This window comes from Prionailurus bengalensis, chromosome E1 (assembly GCF_016509475.1).
Source record: "Prionailurus bengalensis isolate Pbe53 chromosome E1, Fcat_Pben_1.1_paternal_pri, whole genome shotgun sequence".
Taxonomy (NCBI): domain Eukaryota; kingdom Metazoa; phylum Chordata; class Mammalia; order Carnivora; family Felidae; genus Prionailurus; species Prionailurus bengalensis.
Window position 1 is genome coordinate 40,962,710 of NC_057347.1, and position 18,882 is coordinate 40,981,591.

The 18,882-nt window shown below is 56.8% G+C and overlaps 2 protein-coding genes across 3 annotated transcripts; one reads left to right on the top strand and one right to left on the bottom strand.

The window, feature by feature from the left end:
* Positions 1 to 1,005: 1,005 nt before the first annotated feature.
* CCR10 (C-C motif chemokine receptor 10) lies at positions 1,006 to 3,501 on the bottom strand. The gene is made up of 2 exons (XM_043584554.1): positions 3,064 to 3,501; positions 1,006 to 2,238 (listed from the first exon to the last, which is right to left on the bottom strand). Exons 1-2 carry the CDS (start codon positions 3,085 to 3,087, stop codon positions 1,171 to 1,173), a joined length of 1,092 nt encoding a protein of 363 aa, XP_043440489.1. The 5' UTR covers positions 3,088 to 3,501; the 3' UTR covers positions 1,006 to 1,170.
* Positions 3,502 to 3,655: 154 nt separating this feature from the next.
* CNTNAP1 (contactin associated protein 1) lies at positions 3,656 to 18,745 on the top strand. 2 transcript variants are annotated; one of them, XM_043584555.1, is made up of 24 exons: positions 3,656 to 3,998; positions 4,879 to 4,980; positions 5,061 to 5,254; positions 5,713 to 5,860; positions 5,938 to 6,141; positions 6,773 to 6,957; positions 7,524 to 7,667; positions 8,341 to 8,602; positions 9,068 to 9,217; positions 9,476 to 9,647; positions 10,097 to 10,203; positions 10,350 to 10,469; positions 10,823 to 11,026; positions 11,224 to 11,380; positions 11,464 to 11,591; positions 11,901 to 12,086; positions 12,555 to 12,776; positions 13,033 to 13,272; positions 14,512 to 14,865; positions 15,490 to 15,617; positions 16,068 to 16,161; positions 16,360 to 16,605; positions 16,714 to 16,761; positions 17,385 to 18,745. In XM_043584555.1, exons 1-24 carry the CDS (start codon positions 3,935 to 3,937, stop codon positions 17,675 to 17,677), a joined length of 4,152 nt encoding a protein of 1,383 aa, XP_043440490.1. In that variant the 5' UTR covers positions 3,656 to 3,934; the 3' UTR covers positions 17,678 to 18,745. The 2 variants fall into 2 exon arrangements, with proteins under 2 accessions (XP_043440490.1, XP_043440491.1); XM_043584556.1 differs by lacking the exon at positions 3,656 to 3,998 and adding an exon at positions 4,357 to 4,463.
* Positions 18,746 to 18,882: the final 137 nt, after the last annotated feature.

Sequence of the window (18,882 nt, forward strand, 5' to 3'; positions counted from 1 at the left end):
ACGTCAGGCCAGCGCCTCCCTTGAGACCTCCCTGCCACACCCGCCCTTCTTGCCCGGGGTCCCCAGACTCCTGGCTGGAGTGGTAGGGGCAGCTTTGCTGACCGGATATTAAACTGCGAGCCTTGTCGCACGTGAACACCATCCTGCCTATCGTGCTTGTGTAAAACAAAGACCAGGAGTCAATGCGACCGTCTCTAGAGGCTATCTATCCCCGTCTTGTCCTCACCCCGGATGACAGTGACCAGCACTGAGATTTCCTAGGGATGGAGACATTCAAACCATATACCCGCTTCCCTGTCTAGATCCCGGGTCTTTGCAGGAAAGTTCTTTCCGATGTCTAACCTCTCTCTTTCCGGCAGGCTCAGTGCATTTCCTCTGACCCCGTCCCCAGGGAAGATGGAGAATGGCAGTCACCCCCACCCCCACCACACCCATGATAACGACTCTGGAAAATTTCAATTTGGAATTCTCTCCTTGGTTTTTCTCCAAGGTGAAAAACTCCGACTCAACTTTTTAAATAACCTTTTTCTTTCCACCACAGAACTTTAGAAGGGACTGTAAAGTGGTAATCTAATCCAAAAGCCCACCCAAAACGGAAATCTCCTGCCTATTGTCCCTACCCCCACACCAGGCACAGGCACACACAGTCCCCAACAGCCTTAGCCTGAACATTCCAGAGGCCAGGAACCCGGTACTTCATAAGGCAGCCATTACTGGATAGCACTGTGGTTGTTAGAAAGCTCGTCCTTATGCTACTTTAAGAGGAACCCCAGCCCCTCGTTGCCTGGCAGCTTTCCCACCTCACCTCTTGTTCACAGAGACCTGGTGAAGGTGGAGGGAGTGTCAGTGCCTAGAGCTTCAGCAGGCTCAGCAGCCCTGCACCCCCACCCAGATTCTCAGCGCCTTCCACTCAGAGCCAAGCGCACTGAGGGGGAGGGGGAACCCACCGGTTCTGCCCTGCTACAAATCACTTCCAAGTCGGTGACTCAAAAATAGTAACAGTTGTTGGGTTGTATCTCATTTCCATGTTATCAATTTAATGTGGCAAAGTACAGAAGCAATTCCTTTAGGTCCCTACCTCCTTCTCAGGGTCTCCCCACCTACTCCCCTTTCCCACTACCCTCCCTGGAATCATTTCCTCAGCCTGCCCTCTCCCCTCGATTCGCAGCCCTAGTAGTCCCAGGAGGAGACACTGTGGGTCTCAGTGGGAGCCGAACAGGAAGAGAGGCGGGGCCGGCGGGGGCAGCGCCCCCGGGGGCGAGGCCCTGGGCTGCAGCTCCCACCCCGCAGCAGCCTCCGCAGGTCCTGGCGGAATCGCAGGCCCAAAAAGGCGTAGAGTACGGGGTTCAGGCCGCAGCGGGCCAGGGCCAACCCTCCGGTCACGAGCAGTGCCAGATCCTTGCGCTTGCTGGCAGGGCAGCTCCGCTCGCGGGCAGCCAGTAGGTCGGCCGTATCCAGTAGCAGGGCGAGACTGTAGGGCAGCTGCAGGACCACGAAGGCCGCCACCAGGGCCACCACGACGCGCAGCGCACGCCGGCGCTCGGGCCCCCTGGCGGCCAGCAGCGTGCGGCCCAGGAGCGCATAGCAGGCGGCCATGACGCCCAGCGGCAGCGCGAAGCCCAGGACCACCTGAGCCACGGCGCTTGCCCCCTTCACCGTCTGCGTGAGGCCCTCGGGAAAGATGAGACGGCAGCGCCGCTGGCCTTCCCGCTGACCATCCTGGCTGAAAAGGAGAGCAGGCAGCGCGAGAAGCAGCGACAGCAGCCATACGATGGCTGAGACCACGTGTGCGCGGCCTGGCGCAGAGGGCCTCGGTCCAGCGGGGAGGGCCCGCGCGATGGCCACATAGCGGTCGGCGCTGATACAGGCCAGGAAGAGGAAGCCAGCGTGGAAGGAGGCTGAGTAGAGGCCCGAGATGGCGCGGCAGGTGGCACTTCCCAGACTCCAGCCCTGCAGAGCCCCGGCTGCGGCGAAGGGCAGGGTTAGGGCCAGCAGAAGGTCGGCCAGGGCCAGCTGGAGCAGGTGGGCAGAAGTGGGCGAACGGACAGCACGTCGGGCTGCCAGGTGGGTGGCCAGGACCAGGCCATTGCCGGCCAGACCCAGTGCAGCCACTGCCAGGGAGACACTGGGTTGGAAGGCCCGACTGAAAGCCTGGACATCCGCCTTGTAGCAGAGTTCTGGCAATGGCTCAGCCGAGTATGCCTCCTCATCATACCCAGAGTAGGGGCTCCAGGAGACCTGGGGAGGTCAAAATGAGAGGAGAGACCTTATGAGACACCTCCCACACACCTCCCCTTCCCACACATACCTTCCAAGCTGGGAGCTTCTGTGACCGTTGTGCAGAGGGAGAAGATACAAACTCTTCTCCAAACACTTCCTAGCACACCCTCCCAACAGGTCTTGGCTTCCACTGCACCCCTCCTGCCTCTGCATGCAGCTTCCTGGCTGACCTTGACCTGTCTGTATCTCAGTTGCCTAATATGTAATGTTGAGATTAGAAACCCTGACCAGCCCAAGCGGCAGAGTTGTTTGAAATAAGGAAGAGGTAATGGATGTGAAGCACCTGGGCTCTCCATGAGCCAAGGTTTCTGTCACTAATAGATCTTGGGGATTCGGTTCTGTTTGCAGCGCCCTCTCCTGGAAGAACACCTACATTCAGGCTTTGCCTCAGGGCTGGTCCCTGGACTCCAGGCATGGTGTGGAGAGGGTTTCTAATGTCTTTTTTCCTTTCTCCCCTCCCTGCCCCATCTCTACCTCCAGTACAGGTACACTGAATGACTCATGGCAAGGCGGGGGGTCTCAAGGGTTGGACCTCAGGTTTTCCGGTCTCGGTTGCAACCTGGGACCTCGAGGTTCAGCTCACAATTCCCCTCAGTCCAGTCTCATCCCCCACCCCCAGCCTCACATCACCAGCCCCATCTATCTGGAAGGTCCTGATCCCAGATGGCTCCAGGCATCCTGGATAGGTCATAGCATGGTAGAAGCTTGTTACCAAGTGGGGAATCCCATCCCTTTGCCTTATCCTCCCTCTCTATAACCCTTCCTCCCTGCCCCCACTCCCACCTGTTCTGCAGGCTCCGTCCCCATCTCTGGCTACACGGGTTTCTGAGGTATAGCCACTAGGGAGAGAAGTTAAGCTAGTGGGACAGGAAGGAAGGGGCGGGGAGAGGGGCCAAGAGGGCGGTGGGGATAGGGTCTGTGAGCCCTTTTTACCTAACTTTCCCATTCCACCCTCTATTTTTTTTTTCTTTTTTACCCTGCCAGTAGAAAAAGAAGGGGTTTTTGGAATATCATTTGCTAGCTACTTGTGTGATCTTGAGTATGTTTACCTCTTTGAGCCTCAGGCTTTTCATCTGTAAAGTGGAGTAAGGTAAAAATGCTGAGTTGACAGGGTAATGAGAGTGCCTAGCACGGGTGTTTGGGGGCACAATTTGCCTTCAGAAAATGTTAGATTCTTTTACTTACTTATCTCCCCATCTCCAGGTAGCCCCCCCCCCCCCCCCCCCCGCTTTTCTGCTGGCCCTAGCCTTCCTTCCCCCATCTCTGCGGCCACAGTCCCTGCCAGCCTCGGGTTATTCAGGGTATTTCCCAGCGTCTGGAGGCTCTCTACCCCCGCCCTTTCGCAGCAGGGCTGAGGCGCGCGCTTGCGCGGGGTCCGGGAAAGCGGCGCGTGCCGGGAGAGAGAGGCTGGGGAAGGGGGGAGGTGAGAGGAGAGAGGGTGGGAAGGAGAGAGAGACCAGCGGAGAACCAGGAACGACAGAGAGAAGGGAGAAGGGTTGGGGGAGAGAGAGGACAGAGCGAGGAGTGGGTTAGGAGAAGAGACGGCGATCCGCTGCGAACCCCAGAAGGAGATTGGGGAGCCCAAGCTGGAACTGGAGCCCTACCCGGAACCGGGCACTGGGAGGCGGCCGCTGAGACCCATCAGCCCTGCACCATGTGTCTCCGGCTCTTCTGTATCCTGCTTGCCGCGGTCTCAGGAACCCAGGGCTGGGGCTACTGTGAGTGCCGGGCGCAGGTGCAAGCAGGGTTGGGCCGGGGAGTCCAAAGCCTGCAGGGCGGGTCTAGCCGCATTGCGGCTAGGTGGTCGCGGGTCCCTTCCCGGCCGGCGCGCGCTCGCTCATTCCCATCCTTTCCTGCCTCTCCCCCGCGCTCCGCAATGCAGCTCCGAGGCTGGCGCGCGCTCCCGGGGTGGTGCTGGGCTCGGAGGAGCCGAGGCTCGAGTCGGCCCGGGGTGGGGATTTGGGACTGGGATCCAAGCGGAAGTTGGTCCTGGGTTTGAGGGTTGGAGATAAGGGTGGTACTGGTGACCCGGCCAGGGTTAAGGTTTTGTTAGGGGCTGAGGCTGGGCTTGGAGCTGGCCCAGGGGCTAGGGTTTGGGGCTGGGGTGGATTTTGAGGCTGAGATCCAAGCAGGAGTTGGTGACCCTGATTGATGCTGAGGTGGACATGGAGCTGGTGTTGCTGGTAGGACTGGCGGGAGTTGGGACCAAGGCCTGGATTGGGGTTGGTGAGGGTTGGGGGTGCTGATGAGTGGGATTGATGATAAGGCTGGGGCTGGATTGGTGCCTTGGGCTGACTCAGGTTCTATAAGATGCTGAGGCTTGGGGTTGTGTTTGGGAGAGTACTAAGCCTGGGCTGGTACCAGAGCAGTCACAGAGCTAGGGAAGGTCTGGCTTAATGAACCCCCCAAGGAGGAGAAGGCAGCCTCCCCGGAGTGTGCAGCTGTTGCTGCAGCCCAGATTGGGTAGATGGCTTAAGTTAGGGCTGGGCTGGCCGCTGGGGGACAGAGAAGGAGGAACTCCAGTCGCTCTGTGTGCGCGGCCTTTGGAAGGACCTGGGAGGGGTCGCCCTGATCAAAATGTCCGTTCCCCCAACCCAGACGGCTGTGACGAGGAGCTGGTCGGGCCTCTGTACGCACGCTCCTTGGGCGCCTCCTCCTACTACGGGCTCTTCACTGCGCCTCGGTTTGCCCGGCTGCACGGTGAGTGAGGCTCCGCCCCAAGGCGTGGTGGCTAGGGATGAAGGGAGAGCCGGGGGTGAAAGCCCTTGCCTCTTCTATAGGCATAAGCGGATGGTCTCCCCGAATTGGGGACCCGAATCCTTGGCTCCAGATCGACTTAATGAAGAAGCACCGGATCCGAGCTGTGGCCACCCAGGGCTCATTTAACTCGTGGGACTGGGTCACGCGTTACATGCTGCTCTACGGGGACCGAGTGGATAGCTGGACGCCGTTCTACCAGCAAGGGCACAACGCGGTATTCCAGGCCCCCTGTGCACACACTTGGAGAACCTCCTCAACTCTGCAACCTGGGCTGGGCGCTAGCTTGGGGGAAGTGGAGGAGGAGGTGGTGTGGACACAGATGAGGAGCAGTGACTTCCAATCAGGGGGTTCAGTTCATAGGGACGGTCAGTTCGCCGTGTGTGCGAGACATTCTCAGATGACAGGGTTTAACATACTTTAGGGTAAAATCTGGGAGAGCTTCTTGAAGGAGGTGACGTCTGAGTTGGGCTCTGAGGAAATAATAGGATGGTGGGAGAGGACATTTTACGCTAAGGCACCTGTTTTCCTAAAGCCATGAGGGCCGAGGAAATCAAGGAGAGTTTGCTTTCTGGAAGTCTAGATTGGCTGGGTGTGGCAGCTGTGGGCTGGTAGGCTGTGCAGAAACGAAGTAGAAAGTGGGGACCTGGTCTCTCCTCTCGCCTTCTCCCTCAGACCTTTTTCGGTAACGTGAACGAGTCCGCGGTAGTGCGCCACGACCTGCACTATCACTTCACCGCGCGCTACATCCGCATCGTGCCACTGGCTTGGAACCCGCGCGGCAAGATCGGCCTGAGGCTCGGCCTCTACGGCTGCCCTTACAGTAAGGATGCGGAGGCCGTGGCGGAGCTCCTGGGAGAGTCTTCCCGGTCCTCGGCCCACCTACTGTCCTTTGCGCAGAGTCCGACGTGCTCTATTTCGACGGCGACGATGCCATCTCATACCGCTTCCCGCGAGGGGTCAGCCGGAGCCTTTGGGATGTGTTCGCCTTCAGCTTCAAGACGGAAGAGAAGGACGGGCTCCTGCTGCACGCGGAGGGCGTCCAGGGCGACTACGTGACATTGGAGCTGCAGGGGGCGCACTTGCTGCTGCACATGAGCCTGGGTGAGTTCAGCCACCCGGGGTGCGACCCCGGAGGCTCTGCTGCCACGCCCCTCGCTGCACCGCCTACGCGAAGCCGCGCCCACTCCCGATCTGGCCTTTCCTTACTGTTTGGATCAACCCGCCTTCTTCGTGTAGAATTTGGCGCTAGCAAAACACTGGACTCCCAGTCAGCAGATCTGGATTCCAGTCTCAGCTCCACTACCCGTGGGGCGACCTTGAACAAGGCACTTAACCCAGTTTCTTCATTGTAGAAACCTTATATATACTACAAGTGCATATACATATAAACCCAAAGAGTTGTTATTTTGTATCTCATTAGCCTTTATAACATCCATATGATGAGGGAGAAGCAGCGATCATGCGCCAAGTTTTACTGATTGGAAAACAAAGGCTCAGAGAAGTTAAATGACTTACCCTAAGTCACATATTCGCCAATGGCCACCGCTCCATCCCAAGCTAAAGTCCAGTCTCTATATGCCCACCCTCCCTGGCTGCCCTGGGCCCTGTGCAAACTCTCTGTGCTCCTGGCTGCTGCTTCACCTGGGGGCTAAGCATCTCCACCTGGGGGTTCTCCAGGTTGTAGGTCTGACCCTGCTCTCCCTCCCTCCCCTCCCCCCCCCCACCCCCCCAGGCAGCAGCCCTATCCAGCCAAGGCCTGGTCACACCACAGTGAGTGCTGGTGGTGTCCTCAATGATCAACACTGGCATTACGTTCGTGTGGACCGATTTGGCCGAGAAGCAAATCTCACCCTGGATGGCTACGTGCAGCGATTTGTGCTCAATGGAGACTTTGAGAGACTGAACCTGGACAACGAGGTGAGCAGAGTGGTTCATTCAGTTGAGTGGGGTGCTGGGTGGGTCAGTGGGGGGACAGGACTTTTCTCCACCAGAGGTAGGACCTTGCTTTCTGGTTCTTGAATATCCTAGCAGCTCTTGGCAGACCTGCAGCCCGTAGGCCTAGGTTTTTGTCACTGTTGTTGCTGTTAAAAGGCAGATTTCCTGGGCACAACCCCAGAACTACTGACATGGGAATTGAAAATCTGGGTTTGGGGGATCAGGCAAGATGAGAAAATTGCCCCATTGGATTGCTTAACTCTGTGGAGTTGGTAAAGACCGTGGTTTGGATCTGCAGATAAAGAATCCCAGACAGGTTAAGTGACTTACTCAAGGGCACGCAGCCAATTTGTGGCAGAGTCAGGGCTAGAACCCAAGTCTGGGGAAGCCCAGCGAACTTCCAGCTTTAATACTGATGATACTGGGGAAATGGATATTTCCAGTCTTCTATAAAGCCAGGCCCAGAGCCTGAGAAAGTGTGGGGCGGAAGAGCATGGGCACAGGCTCACACACCCAGGGAGCCTCACCACCCCCACCCTGCCCCGCAGATGTTCATCGGGGGTCTAGTGGGCGCTGCGCAGAAGAACCTTGCCTATCGTCATAATTTCCGCGGCTGCATAGAAAACATAATCTTCAACCGAGTCAACATCGCAGACCTGGCCGTGCGGCGCCATTCGAGGATCACCTTTGAGGCCAGTGGGCAGGGGGGATCAGGGAGGACGGGACATCAAAGCTGCTTGGAAAGCAAAGAGGTGGAGCAGGAAGAGATCTTGAGAATCAGATAAAAGCCGAGGATCCCTCTCTCCCCTGCCACATCCTCAAGTGGGGGCATCACCGACTCACTGGAGGTGAAAGGCCACCCCTCCCTAACCCCCAGTTATGAAGCTGTGGTCTGGCCCAACCACATCCTCAATTAATGCTTGAGGAAAAACAAGTGCAGAGACCGGAGTGGCTTGGCCAGAGATCACACAGTTGTGCAGTGGTTGAGTAGGGACTTGAACCCAGGGCTGTTTTGGTGTGACCCCACACCCCAACTCTGCAGCGGGCATTCTAATGTCGCTGCCTGGAAGCCAGCAGGAAATTGCCTCTCCAAGCTGGAAGGAAGGGAAGGAGGTGGTCCCCCTGGAGACGGCGTAGATCAGCGTTAGCCAATGGAGAGCCTTGAGGGCAGACTTGGTTGGAAACTCCGCCCCCCTCCACAGCTGGATCTGTTTGTGGGGGGTGAGGTCTTACCCCCTCCCTTCCCCCACACACTGCGAGGGAGTGCCTCAGAAGGGTCTTAGACCAGTATGAAAATTGAATCCCAGCAGAGGCAGATGTCTTCCATTCTCTCCGGTGCTGATGGATCCTTACTTTCGCCCTCAGGGTAAGGTGGCCTTCCGTTGCCTGGACCCGGTTCCTCACCCCATCAACTTCGGAGGGCCTCACAACTTCGTGCAAGTGCCTGGCTTCCCGCGCCGTGGCCGCTTGGCAGTCTCCTTTCGCTTCCGCACCTGGGATCTCACAGGGCTGCTACTTTTCTCCCGCCTGGGGGACGGGCTGGGCCACGTGGAGCTGATGCTCAGTGAAGGGCAGGTCAACGTGTCCATCGCGCAGACTGGCCGAAAGAAGCTTCAGTTTGCCGCTGGTGAGGGGCAGAGGGTGGGGGGAGGCGCCAGGAGGCCAGAGGAGGGCAGAGGAGGGGCGAGTGTGGGCCTGCACGGAGGACTTTGCTTCTTGGAGAGGGGTGAGGGAGGGACGGGAGCAGAGCTGGAGGACCCTGGGCCCTGGAAGAAGGTGGGAGTGGATGGTGGCAGGGAGTCAGATCTGAGGAGCTAAGGGTGCTGGGAGAAGCAGGAAAGCTGAGAGTCCTGGTACCCTCTAGTTCCAGGGGAAGCTTGGGAGTTGTTTGTTAATTCATTTACAACTTTACAGACTGCATCAGCTGCTAGGGTTAGTGAAGACAGACATTCAAAAATGTCACACTCAGTGTGATAAGTGTTAATAATGGAGGGCACATAGGCACAGAGTGGGGTTGTTGCTTCCCCACTAAAGACACTTCTCTCAGAGTTTGGAGCTTCCCTCAGCCACACCATCCTCTTCTCCCATCCAGGGTACCGCCTGAATGATGGCTTTTGGCACGAGGTGAATTTTGCAGCACAGGAGAACCATGCAGTCATCAGCATTGATGATGTGGAGGGGGCAGAGGTCAGGGTCTCATACCCACTGCTGATCCGGACTGGCACCTCGTACTTCTTTGGGGGTAAGTGGGAGCCAACCTGGCCAGACTCCTATCTCTGGGTGGGAAGGCCCCACCAAAGTCCCCTCAGATGGGGCTACATGGAGCGTTTTGTGGGGATAAATCCCTCTTTTCCCTCTGGTGCCTTGGAGACTGGAAGGCCATTGCCATTGTCTATTGGCCCCCTTCCTTCCTTCATGTCTGGCTTTCCCTTGGCATCTCCCTGGGGGAGGGTCTCTGGGGTCTCCCCTGGGGAGGGCCTCACAGGGGTGGTTGCTCCAGGTTGTCCCAAACCAGCCAGTCGATCGGGATGCCACTCCAACCAGACGGCGTTCCATGGCTGCATGGAGCTGCTCAAGGTGGATGGTCAACTGGTCAACCTGACTCTGGTGGAGGGCCGGCGGCTTGGATACTATGCTGAGGTCCTCTTTGACACATGTGGCATCACTGATAGGTATCCAGAAGCCCCTCTCCCTACAAGAGGTGACCCCTGCAAAGCCCCCTTCTGTAGTCTCCCCATGGGAGTGGCCATTCTCAATAATCTCCCTTCTCCTGGTCCCAGGTCCTCAGTCTCCCACCTGGAGATGTTTCCTCCTTGACTTGTTATCTTAACCTCTTGTCCTGCTTTACCTAATCCTTCCATTAAAGTGACACAAGCTCAGAATGGAAATGAAGCATCTGTTCTTGGCCCTAGGGGGTTTTCTTCTGGAGGGGGGTGGTGGGAGAGGGGGCCAGTAGAGGGTGAAGAGTCCTTGAGCCCCAAGGACTCATGCACCAGCACTTAGGCTTCTATAAGGCTGGTTCTGGTGCTCTCAGGAGCCTGGAGTGAAGCTTGTAGGGATCAGACCCCATTCTCACACTCACAGTAAGGCGCCTGCCCTTGGTGCTGGCCCTCTTCCCTAGGTGTAGCCCTAACATGTGTGAGCATGACGGACGCTGCTACCAGTCCTGGGATGACTTCATCTGCTATTGTGAACTGACAGGCTACAAGGGGGAGACCTGCCACCAACGTAAGCGCAGTGGGGGATGGGGGAGACTCCGGGGCAGGGGAGGCCAAGAGGTTGCTGGGGATCATGAGGCTGCTGGAGACAGTAGGACTGGCACTCCTAGCCCTCTGACCCCATAAATGCCCTTTGCCCACCCCCCGACCTACCAGCTCTGTATAAGGAATCTTGTGAGGCTTATCGGCTCAGTGGGAAAACTTCTGGAAACTTCACCATTGATCCTGATGGCAGTGGTCCCCTGAAGCCATTTGTAGTGTACTGTGATATCCGAGGTAAGTGGCTATGATGAGTGGTGAAGGGGCAGCTGACAAGGCTGTGTGGGAGTGTGGGGAAAACAGGGGGTTGAAGGGGGGACAGGGGCCAGCAAGATCAAACTGTGGTAGGGGTAAAGGATGGCAGAGGGGAAAGGGGACACTCAGGAATTTGTAATCTAGCCTTGCTGATAAATTCCAGCTTCCTGATCCATTCCAGCTGTCCAGCTGTCACATTTCCAGCCGACAGTGGGCTGGAACGGAGCTGCTGGTCACATTTATTGGCTCTGACTAGCAGCAGCAGTGGTGGAGGTAGGGAGATGGGTAGAGAATGCCCATCTTGAGCCAAAGCTCTGTCCATTCCCCTCCCCCAGAGAACCGGGCATGGACAGTTGTGCGGCATGACAGGCTGTGGACAACTCGGGTGACAGGTTCTAGCATGGAGCGGCCATTCCTGGGGGCCATCCAGTACTGGAATGCATCCTGGGAGGAAGTCAGTGCCCTGGCCAATGCTTCCCAGCACTGTGAACAGTGGATCGAGTTCTCCTGCTACAATTCCCGGCTGCTCAACACTGCTGGTGAGGGCCAGGGTCACCGAGGGTGAGGTGCAGAGCTGGGGGAGCGACCCATGGGGACTTGGGAGGAGAGAACCAGAAGTTTCAGCTAGAGCCCTCGAACATTCAAGCGAGGATCGGGGCTGCTTGGAAAGGCGAGAGAGGAACCCAGGGGCTAATGGAGGGATGGGGCCTGGAAACTGCCTGCACGTCTTCCCCAGGAGGCTACCCCTACAGCTTTTGGATTGGCCGAAATGAGGAGCAGCACTTCTACTGGGGAGGCTCACAGCCTGGGATCCAGCGCTGTGCCTGCGGTCTGGACCGGAGCTGTGTGGACCCCGCTCTGCACTGTAACTGTGATGCTGACCAGCCCCAGTGGTGAGGGGCGAAGGGACAGGGCATTCAGGATTCCAGGGGCAGCGGAGCAGCAGGGGCTGAACCACTGCATCCTGCCCCCACAGGAGAACCGACAAGGGACTGCTGACCTTTGTGGACCATTTGCCCGTCACTCAGGTGGTGGTGGGGGATACGAACCGCTCCAATTCTGAGGCCCAGTTCTTCCTGAGGCCTCTGCGCTGCTACGGCGATCGTGAGTGGCAGACCCCTTTTGTGTGCCCTCCCGGGCTTGGCTCTCCAGTTTCCAAAATTTAGGACACCTGGCCCACTGTGGGTCTCTAGGACATACTGCCAGACACCCAGCTCCTGCTGTGATATGACCCCCTTCTGTGTGGTTCCCCTGTACCTTATTCTCTTTCGCTATACCTGTTTCTCCCCCCCCGCCCCCACCTTGGACACCCCTAGCTGTCCCCTTTTGCCCTACCTTCTCCCACACCACCCAAGGCTCCCTGCTCTACTCTCCAACCTCCCTGATCCAGCCTTCCTCCTTCTGGTTTTATAGGAAATTCCTGGAACACCATCTCCTTCCACACTGGGGCTGCTCTGCGCTTTCCCCCCATCCGTGCCAACCACAGCCTTGATGTCTCCTTCTACTTCAGGACCTCGGCTCCCTCAGGAGTCTTCCTAGAGAACATGGGGGGCCCTTACTGCCAGTGGCGCCGACCTTACGTGCGGGTGGAACTCAACAGTGAGCAGGCAGACATCAGGAGGGATGTGGGCTAGATGAAGATCTCAGGGGGGATATGGGGTAGTCAGAGGCTGGGGGAAGGGACAAGGGCAGATGCCCCTCGAAAGGCATCATGGAAAGGGCTTTAGATAACTGTAGGGCCCAGACCAAGCTCTGTTTTGGTAGCTGGCTTTGTGAACTTAGGCACTGTCTTCACCTCTCGGGGCCTTAGGGCCCTTGTGAATAAGGCAGCTGGACTCCTGAGGGGTTTCCGGCATGACTAACTATGCTTCTAACCTCAGAAATGGGGGTGTAAGGAACTCAGAAACCAGGGGTGTAAGGTTTCAAGGAGTTTATGGGTTTTGTCCCGGGCCGTAGACAAATTGGAGGGACATTCAAGGAGCTCCAGAGAGTGAAGAAGAGAGGTGGTCTGGGGTAAGGGATCGGTGAGGTCTGAGTCCTTTCTCCCCACCCCACTGCATTGTCCAGCGTCCCGGGATGTGGTCTTCGCCTTTGACGTGGGCAATGGGGATGAGAACCTGACCGTACACTCCGATGACTTTGAATTCAACGACGATGAGTGGCACCTGGTCCGGGCGGAGATCAATGTGAAGCAGGCCCGGCTCCGTGTTGATCACCGGCCTTGGGTGCTGCGGCCTATGCCCCTGCAGACCTACATCTGGCTGGAGTACGACCAGCCCCTTTATGTTGGTAAGAAGCAGCCCCGAGGCGGGTCTGAAGCTTCCTTTACCTTCCCACCCCCTCCCAACCGTTCTCCTTGTTTCCAGGAGCCCCATGTCTTAGATCCTGATCCCCTCTGCTGCAGCGTGACCCAAAGGCTCACCTTTCCTCTCTAGGCCATGGATTTTATCCCATTATTACATTCCCCTTGGCTCCCTTCCAGACCCCAGTACTTATCCCTGTCTCTGGCTTGACACCCTTTTTTTGACCTGCCCACCCTTCTCAGGATCTGCAGAGCTTAAGAGGCGCCCCTTCGTGGGTTGCTTGAGGGCTATGCGTCTGAATGGAGTGACTCTAAACCTGGAAGGCCGTGCCAACGCCTCGGAGGGTACCTCACCCAACTGCACAGGCCATTGCGCCCACCCCCGGTTCCCCTGTTTCCACGGAGGCCGCTGTGTGGAGCGTTACAGCTACTACACGTGTGACTGTGACCTCACGGCTTTTGACGGGCCATACTGCAACCACGGTCAGTGCGGCTGCTTGTGCGAGACTAGGGAGCCACAGGGCACAATGGGACATAGGGAGGGCAGGGAAGGACGGAGAGAGCAGAGTCAGCGACAGGGAAAACTAGAGTTGTCCCTGGGTTCCTGAGCTCTCATCCGGGGCGTCAGGCAGCTGAAGATCCTGGATGACTCCAAGTCATAAAGTGGGGCCAAGAAGGGATGGTTCAGCTAGCTGGTACTAAAAGAACTTAAAAGCAACAAGCAAATAACTTCCCCATCTTCCCACTGTCACTAAGTTACCGCAGGTTACCCCTCTTGCAAGCATAGTCACCTCAGGCTGCGCGATGCCCTCCATGGCCATTTCCTGTGCTCCTAAAACATGTCTACAGCCTGGCTCTTGGTTAAGGCAAGCCTTGACATTCACCATAGCAAGATTCTGCACATACACCCAGACTGCATCCTTCCTAAGGCTGGTCTAGGAGGATGCACGCGCAGGTAGGTTAACGGTGAGAGATGTCTGGTGGTGCAGGAAGACACAGGAATTCCGGTCAGCTGAGGACCTTTGGTCTCAGTTTGGAAGTGTGAGTAGTGGGCCGCCTGGCTGGCTCAGGTGGAAGAGCATTCGACTCTTGATCTTGGGGTTGTGAGTTTGAGCCTCACGCTGGGTGTAGCGATTACTTAAAAATAAATAAATAAACTTAAAAAAAAAAAGTAAGTGTGAGTGGTGGTGAGTGTACCAGATGGGGTCATGATACCTCGATTCTTTTTTTTTTTTTCTTTTTATGTTTATTTATTTTTGAGAGGGACAGAATGTGAGCAGGGGAGGGGCAGAGAGAAAGGGAGACACAGAATCCCAAGCAGGCTCCAGGCTCTGAGCTGTCAGCACAGAGCCTGATGTGGGGCTCGAATGCACAAACTGTGAGATCATGTCCTGAGCCAAAGTTGGACGTTTAACCTACCGAGCCACCCAGGCGCCCCATGATACCTTGATTCTAATCTTGGCTCTCCATAGACTGCTTGCCCTTACAGAAGTCACTAGCCATTCCTGTGCCTCGGTTTCCCCATCTGTAAAATGCAGGGGTTGCGTTAGATGATCTGTCCCATTTCTCACAGTTTTGAGATTTCCCTTCTGTGACATAGAGGCTCAAGGGGACAGAAGAGTGAAGTTCTGACAGTGTGCTGTGGTTCGAGGGCAAGTTCCAGGGTGGGTGTGCAGATGGCGTAGTGTCTGAATCCCTGACCTCATAACCCTCCGCCTTCAGATATCGGAGGTTTCTTTGAGCCCGGCACCTGGATGCGCTACAACCTCCAGTCAGCGCTGCGCTCGGCCGCCCGGGAGTTCTCCCACATGCTCAGCCGGCCGGTGCCCGGCTACGAGCCTGGCTACATCCCCGGCTATGACACCCCTGGCTACGTGCCTGGCTACCATGGCCCTGGCTACCGTCTGCCGGACTACCCCCGGCCCGGCCGGCCCGTGCCCGGTTACCGTGGGCCTGTCTACAATGTCACCGGTGAGGAGGTGTCCTTCAGCTTCAGCACTGACTCCGCCCCTGCGGTCCTGCTCTACGTCAGCTCCTTTGTGCGGGACTACATGGCCGTGCTCATCAAGGAAGATGGTAAGCTCGCATAGGCTGCCCCTCGGCTCCCTCTGTGTGCAGGGCGCCCTTCACTTTCACGACTGTTGGTTCACTAGTAGAAGGACCCAAGCATTCTCAGAAGATGGGGGCTGGGGCGCCTGGGTGGCCCAGTCTGTTAAGCATCAGACTTTGGCGCAGCTCACCATCTCATGGTTCGTGAGTTTGATCCCGGGGTCGGGCTCTGTGCTGACAGCTCAGAGCCTAAAGCCTGCTTCTGATTCTGTGTCTCCCTTTCTCTCTGCCCCTCTCCTGCACATGCTCTGTCTCTCTCTCTCTCTCTCTCTCTCTCTCTCAAAAATAAACAAACATTGGGGCGCCTGGGTGGCTCAGTCGGTTAAGCATCCGACTTCGGTTCAGGTCATGATCGCATGGTTGGTGGGTTTGAGCCCCATGTCGGGCTCTGTGCTGATAGTTCGGAGCCTGGAGCCTGCTTCCGATTCTGTGTCTCCCTCTCTCTCTGCCCCTGTCCTGCTCATGCTCTGTTTCTGTCTCCAAAATAAACATAAAAAAATTAAAAATAAATAAACATTTAAATAATTAAAAAAAAAAGATGGGGGCTGTGGGAGCCAAGAGGAGACTCCCTCTGTCCTCCCCATCCCACAGGGACCCTGCAGCTGCGGTATCAGCTGGGCACCAGCCCCTACGTGTACCAGCTGACCACGAAGCCGGTCACAGACGGCCAGCCACACAGCGTCAACATCACCCGGGTCTACCGCAACCTCTTCATCCAGGTGCGTGTGGAGGGAGGTGGACGAAGGAGGTGAGCCAACTCAGATCGTAACCTCGTGATGGTGCCCAGGAAAATGTCAAAGAGTTAGCATGAGTAGAGCACATCGCAATGTACAGAGGATTCTCATGGGTATTACCTCATGCAACCCTCACAACTCCGGGAGGTGGTTCGGGTGGGCAGGAGTTCTTATCACGTCTGCTTTATAAATCGGTAAATGGGCTCAGAAAGTAAAGGGGTTTTCCACAAAGTCAAGCCACTGGTAGCTTCAAAGACGGCTCAGAACGAGGCCGTTGGGTTTTTAATATGAAATCCTTCATCCGGGCCCAGGGGTTGTCCAGCCAGGACTAGGCCGGGACTCACCACCAGTGTGGACAGAACAGGACTTCCTGCGTGGTCTCGGCCTCGTCGGCCTCTGGTTCTCCCTCCCTCAGCTCCTCTCCCTCCCCCTCAGGTGGACTACTTCCCACTGACGGAACAGAAGTTCTCACTGTTGGTGGACAGCCAGCTGGACTCACCCAAGGCCTTGTATCTAGGGCGTGTGATGGGTGAGGCATGGGTGCCATCATGTTTGGGCTAAGGAGTTACGGGTGAGGCCCCCGGAGCCTAGAGAGCGAGGGACCTGGGAAGGGCTGGGAAGGCGGCGATAACAAGGCGCAGGAACCCTGGAGACGGCGAGATGGGTGAGAGGGGCCAGGCTATGGGTGGTCCCAGCCCCTCTCCTTCTGGGCCGGCCTCTCCCTCAGAGACGGGAGTAATTGACCCGGAGATCCAGCGCTACAACACACCGGGTTTCTCGGGCTGCCTGTCTGGTGTTCGATTCAACAACGTGGCCCCTCTCAAGACCCACTTCCGAACCCCTCGACCCATGACCGCCGAGCTAGCTGAGGCCCTCCGAGTTCAGGGAGACCTGTCGGAATCTAACTGCGGAGCCATGCCCCGTCTTTTCTCAGAGGTGCCGCCTGAGCTGGACCCCTGGTATCTGCCCCCGGGTACGTCCAGGGCACATGGAGGAGGGAGGGCAGTGAGGGACGGCAGGGAAGGGAAACGATTCTTTACAAGGAGGGGGTTTCTCCTAACCGGCGCTCTCTCCTCTCCAGACTTCCCGTACTACCACGACGAGGGATGGGTTGCCATACTTTTAGGCTGTGAGTAGCGTGATCACTACCCTGACCTCCTAATTCTACCCTCGGTCAGCATTCCCTTCCCCGTATCCCCAGGGCTGAGGGGTGGCGAAGGCACTCAGTGCGGGGTGGTGCAAACAAGGATGAGCCGGGCTGTGCTGACGGTAGTATGCCATGGAGTTGGAGATTTTTATTATTTTTTTAATGTTCATTTATTTTTGAGAGCGAGTGAGCACGAGTGGGGGAGAGGCGGGGTGGGGGTGGGGGGGGACAGAGGATCCGAAGCGGGCTCCGCGTTGACAGCGGCTAGCCCGATGTGGGGCTTGAACTCACAAACCCTGAGATCATGACCTAAGCCGAAGCCCGACGCTCAGGCGCCCCCAAGCTGGAGATTTTTAAATGTTTGAGGACGCTACAGACTTTTAGTTGAAATGAAATATTAAAAGGGGGCTATGGCTAAGGGATGAGGAAAGGGGGGTGCAGTAACACGTAGAGAGGTGAGAAATGGGTAACAGGAATTCAGACCCGCCAGGCACTTGGGAATGGCCTGACACGATCGAACGGCAGGCAGTCACACGCGTATTCTTTTGGCCCAAAGCATACATACATTCAGACCTGCCCTGAACTCTTCCTTTTTCCTTTTTCAGTTTTGGTGGCCTTCCTGCTGCTGGGGCTGGTGGGGATGTTGGTGCTCTTCTATCTGCAAAATCATCGCTACAAGGGCTCCTACCACACCAATGAGCCCAAGGCCACCCATGATTACCACCCTGGCAGCAAACCTCCCCTACCTACTTCAGGCTCTGCCCAGGCCCCAGCCCCTACACCGGCTTCCACCCCAGCCCCAGCCCCAGCCCCAGCCCCAGCCCCAGCCCCAGCCCCAGCCCCTGGCTCCCGGGACCAAAATCTCCCCCAGATCCTGGAGGAGTCCAGGTCTGAATGAATCAGGAAAAGGGCTTTAGGGACCACGTCCATCTCCTCTGAGTCCCCCAATTCCTGCCTCTCCCCACCCTGTCAGGGACATTTGGCTCCTCTTAGCAGGTTCTGCTCATCCAGAGGATGCCCCTCCTGCCAAGTTTGGTGGGCAGAGCTACAGATGGGACCAAAGAGAGTGGCCGAGCCTCACTGCCTAAACCAATGCCCTCCCCGTCCCCGCTTCCCCAGGCTCCTGGTTGTTTGCCTGCCCCAAAGGAGAAGCTCCATGGGGTTGAGACAGGCCCTCCCTGCCATCCCTGTCCCAGCTGCTTCCAGGGATTAATGACAGAGTGCAAGAGAGATTAACTGCTTCCCTTCAAGTATTCAATCTCAGCAGGGACAGATGTGTGGGATTGCAGGGATGCACAGGGCATGGGGGGAGGAGGCTGCTAAATTACATCCCCTAGCCTCCCCCCTGCCCTGCAGAATGCCTTCCATCTGCTTCCACTCAGTTGGGGGTTAGGGAGGGCTTCATTGCTGTCCCCCATCCTCTCTTTTTTGTTTTTTATGGAGACCGAGAGGCCTCGGTTTTAGCACCTTAGTACCTCCGCTGCTTCACATGCTTTAGCCAAAGCCATAAAAACAACTTGCAATGTAGAGAGAATAATGCAGATGCCAGTGCATTAGCCTGCCCTCTATTGTTCCTCCCTCTTCCAAGATATGCAATAGCCTTGGTGCCTGTCCAAAGGCTTGGCCCCCTCTCCAGTGCATGAGGAGCCCTCTTTCCTCCGCTCAGAGATGCTGCTTCGTTTGCCCAGGAGGTCATGTTCTTTATATATATTTTTTGTTGCAAAGTCTCTCTCTAGAGAAACTCTATATACTACTCTAATTTTTTAATTATCAGTTTATATATAAAAGAAAAAAATTGATCGACTGTCCTGTCCTGTGCTGTGCCACGGTCTGTAGTTCTTGCTTTTCCCGTGTTGGAAGTCTCGTGAGGTCGGCTGGCCACTCGGCCAGCCTGACCCAGCCTCCACTCTGAAGCCGTGCTCGCAGAACCAGAACCGTTCTAATAAAGCAGAGTGGCAGAGCCCCAGTCTGTGCGTGGTAGCTGGCGTCGTGGCTGGGGGTAAGTGGGATGACTTTCAGGGAACTAGCCGGAGGGCTCAGAAATTTCCACCGGGAATCCTCTGAATCCTTGCATCGCCTGCCCGGGCCTGACCGGCTCTTGCC